The sequence below is a fragment of the Pseudochaenichthys georgianus genome, chromosome 15, assembly GCF_902827115.2.
Source record: "Pseudochaenichthys georgianus chromosome 15, fPseGeo1.2, whole genome shotgun sequence".
Classification (NCBI taxonomy): Eukaryota; Metazoa; Chordata; class Actinopteri; order Perciformes; family Channichthyidae; genus Pseudochaenichthys; species Pseudochaenichthys georgianus.
Genome location: NC_047517.1, coordinates 16,463,738 through 16,467,996, shown reverse-complemented (window position 1 = coordinate 16,467,996; position 4,259 = coordinate 16,463,738). Strand labels below are relative to the sequence as shown.

At 46.3% G+C, this 4,259-nt stretch overlaps 1 protein-coding gene across 1 annotated transcript; it reads right to left on the bottom strand.

Moving 5' to 3' along the window:
* Positions 1-366: 366 nt before the first annotated feature.
* On the bottom strand, positions 367-3,128 carry LOC117460004 (transmembrane protein 121). Its single transcript, XM_034101202.2, has one exon. It carries the CDS (start codon positions 1,766-1,768, stop codon positions 818-820), a length of 951 nt encoding a protein of 316 aa, XP_033957093.1. The 5' UTR covers positions 1,769-3,128; the 3' UTR covers positions 367-817.
* Positions 3,129-4,259: the final 1,131 nt, after the last annotated feature.

The following is a 4,259-nucleotide window of genomic DNA, read 5'->3' as shown; positions in this document are numbered from 1 at the left end:
AGCTATGTATTCTTTCCTATGGCTACGGCATGATGGTCAATCTATACAGTGATGAAACTGCTCATAACTGCATGTTTTCCTCCTCGCTCAAAATAAACATCATAGAAAATAAGATGACACTTCTAAATAAAAGATATTCCAAAGGCACCACTTGAACAATTAAGTAGTCTCTATATGTAAATTGAACAAGAGCAAACAAAATCGTTGTCTGTTGTCTTTTGTAACCCAGTGTAATTAAAGTGCAATTGCTGAAGATTGATTAAAAGTCAAATAAACCCAATTGGTGCAATAACTCATATTTCATGAATAAAAAAACATTTTACAGCCAGAGAAAGAGCAGAAAGGCCATTATGTTGTACACAATACTTTATATCAAAGAATCACATATAGAAAACACACTTCCTTCAAGAGAACGCTTTAACTGTTTTTTTTCTGATTCTCCCATAGTATCGCATCTCCCATAGTATTATCGTATTAAGCCCTCGACTACTAGGGACATTTGAACAACAGAAATACACACACCACAACTTAACTTTAAGATAAGAATGAAACACACACAATTCAAAAATATATCTTCTAATCTCGCAGTAGTTTACTTTTTTTTTAAATCTTTTGTACAGTTAGAAAAAGTACACAGTTAACTAAATTCATTGGAGGGATTGCAAAGTCACATGTGATGCTGCGTTTTACACCATGACAGCTTTTGGATAAAGCACTGCTCTGTCCTCGCTGCGGTGTCCTGTGTGCCGTCAAGCATCAATGCGTGTTCACTTGCCCGAAAGGTTTGGAACGCTGTGCCCTCCCAGCCTCCTGGGGGTCATGTGTGCTCACACGTCGTCACCTCGGGGAGGGGCATCTGGTCCTGCATGATCACTTGAGGAGGGGGGGGGGCAGGGCGAGCGTGGGCCACTGAGTTTTTCTGCAGCTTCACCCCGAAGGCAGGAGAAGCGTTCTGCAACTGTCTCCTGTACTGCACAAAGCTGCAGGTCTTTAGGATGATGGCCAGGATGTTCTTACCCATCAGGATCCCGGATACCCTGGCGTCCCTGTACAGAATCATGTTCCCCCCGCGGATGAAGAGGGTGATGACGTTGACAGTCACCAGACTCAGGATGGGGTACAGGAGCATCTTGTGGGGCACAATGTTGATGCCCTGCATGCTGATCTCACTCAAGGACACACAGGGCAGCACGAGCAGCAGTATGTAGCAGTAGAAGAACATCAGGCCCTCGGCCCACAATGGAAGCCCCTTCTTTTGGGGTTCCCACAGGTTGGCCTGGATGTCCAGTATGTCCAGCAAGTCCACCACAACCCAGAAGAGACGATTACGGATCTCCTCACGCTTCTTGAAGGCGCGAACATACTCCATGTGGTCGATAGCAACTAGAACCACAAACAGCAACGGGATGCAAATTGACAGCAGCAGAGTCAACGCTTTCCTCGCAAGAGCGTCCAGGCTCTTCCTGTCCGCCTTGTAGTTTTGATACACAAAGTAGACCTTGATCTCCAGCACAAAGATGTACAGGAACCAGAGGATCATGGCATAGCCCCGCTTAGCTGTCCGTACCTCGGCACCCACCCACACCGCTACGTACCGCAGGACGATCAGGAAGCAGATGTCACCTACCATCACCATGATGCAGATGCCAATCTTTCGTGGCCCGTGGTTCTGCTCCACAAGGTAGGCATCAATCAAGGCCATGCTGCTCATGATCAGGATGGTGGACAGGCACACATGGGGCTTGTTGGTGGGGGGTGGAGGTACCATCCTTGCCTGGGCGAGAGGATGAGTGTTGCTGAAGAGGGGGTGCAGAGGGTGTTCGGTTTGTCCAGTGTGGGTGCAGATCAGATAGGGCTGCTAGACAGCGGTGTAACCCTCCATTGCTTCTGCCTTGGCCAGAGTCCAGGATGCATTAATAGGATTCACACAGATCACTTCAATCAATCTCCGCCTGTGCCCATGCCACCTGCCGGGTAGACAGTACCCCTCATTTAGTAAATTATGTTCATTGGCAAATGGTCTGTAAACATACAGGATCCTTGTTGTAACAATTAATTAAATATCACAACAATCTCAGGATGTGTGTCTACCTTACCACCCTGATAATCACTCCATCAAACACAGCACAGCAGTTTAATCAACCAGTTGGATTTTCTGTTATTGAAATAGAAAGAAAAAAGCTGCTGCGAAGTGTTCTCATTCCAGATTCCTCTCCGACACCCTTGTTTTCACACAAGCTTAAGCCTTCAGAGATAAAAATCCAGCTGAATACTCACTTGTGTCCCTCTTTGTAGTTTATCCTAATGACTGGCAGCGAGCGATCATCCATGAGCCTGCACTGGGATATCACAAAGCCCATCTGTAATCCACAGAAGAAGAGAGGAAAAAAACGCACGGGATCCTCTCCTTCTCTTACCGACGTAAATCCACCGGTCATGGATATTTTTCTCTCGTTTTCTTTTCCTTTCTCAAGCGAAGAAATCCCAATATATTGCTGTCATAATCCACTTACTGCTCAGACTGAATCGGGAGAAGGCATTTTAATGGTCTCAAAGACCGCTCTCAATTCCTGCAATTAGGAATAGCAGGTTACGTGGTGTTGTGCGTAGATAGAGGGATTAAACCTCCAACTCCCCCGAATCGAGAAAGTTATTCTTAGTGTGAAAATCTCTGCATTAAGTCCGGTTTAAAAAAAAATTCCTTCTCCAGAAGTTTTTCTCTCCATCATCCAGGATCCACGGACAGGAAAATGTACCATTCTGTATCTGTGCAAGTTTGTGCCTTTCAGAAAAGAAGAGGTTTGTAGTGAAAGTGGAGTGCATGTGTGTTTTCCAGCGTGTGTGTAGGTTTCAGCTGTCTCCACGCATCGTTGTCTCTGTAAAATGTTGCCCCCCTGGCGAGACCCTGGCTGCTGCGCTGTTTTCAGTCTCCTGCTAAAGCAGCTTTTGCCAGGGACTCCCGGATCAACAGCACTATTGGATTCCCCCGTCTCCACTCGTGCATGTTCTGCCAGCACCACCAGCGCTCTACTCCAACAGTCAGATGCTCCTCTGTTGCGTTTCAGACACACTCCCGGGATAAGCTCTCTCACAGCCTCGCTCCTCTCCCTTCTCCCCCTTCTGCTCAAGTAAAGGCACTTGCTGGGTGGAGGTGACGCTCAGCAGACCACAGCTGCAGAGCGAGGGAGAGAGGAAAGAGGTGGAGAGAGAGACGGAACACTTTTCCAGGGGGTGGAGGAAGGCGAGGGGGGAAACGAGCCAGCCTTTTGCAGCTTAGCTGAATGCACAACTCTCTCACCCTGTGTTTTTTTTTCTTCCCTTCTCACATCCCTGTCTTCTCTTCACATTGTGTCTTGCACTGATATCCTATTTTCTCGGGCTGTTTCTTTTTTGGCTCCCAAAAAAAGAATCCTGGTTTCCTTCATCTTGTAGGATCCCATTAGGGTTCTGTGCATTTTTTTTTCTTCATCTGAGGTGCAGAGATGAAAAGTGATCCAAAGAGGCAAAAAAAAGGGGGGGGTGGAGGAAGAGGAGATGCTTTTCAGTATGGGATGTTAAAAAGCCAGCTTCCCAGCAGGCTGTATGTCTGCAGTTTGTGGAGACATGGGGGAGAAGGGGAAGGGAGGGACAGAGCCTTTATATTGATCTCCGGACATAGCGGTGAATCAGGAGCCTGGGATGGGGCCAGAGCCCAAAAGAGATGTGGGGTAAACGGATGTACGGATATCAGACTTTTTTTAATTTAAATCTACAAAATTAGCTGGCTGAGTGACATGATAAGAGAAGAAAAAGAACAGGAGATGTGCGAGGTGGGACTAAATGTCAGGGGAACGTTTGAATCCTCTAAGATGTAATAATGCCTGGGCTGGGAGATAATATTAAATAAAGGTGGGGAAAGGTTGGTGTGTTTTTCTCTGGCATATAGAGTATGCTAACACCACTAGCTCTGTTTATCCAGCTGGGCCAATTAGGGATAATCCTTCCTCAGAGGAACCAAACTGCTTTCATTACTACAGTATGAAGCCATAACTACTCACTCCATGAATTGCAGTGTATTGAGAAGTCAAAAGTATTGGCTTTCTGTGCTTTCTTGCACTTTTCCTCCAACTGTGTAACGACAACTAAACCTAATTGCCATCAATCATGCAGATTTTTGCAGTCATGAATGAATATGGTCACAAATGTACCAGATGGGGATCAGCTGACAGCCGCCATCATGGCTGTTTATGGCTCCTATCATGGAAGCATAAGAAGGCTTC

Excerpts from the sequence above, each read along its gene's own strand:
- LOC117460004 (XM_034101202.2), bottom strand. The coding sequence starts at position 1,768 with ATGGTACCTCCACCCCCCACCAACAAGCCCCATGTGTGCCTGTCCACC.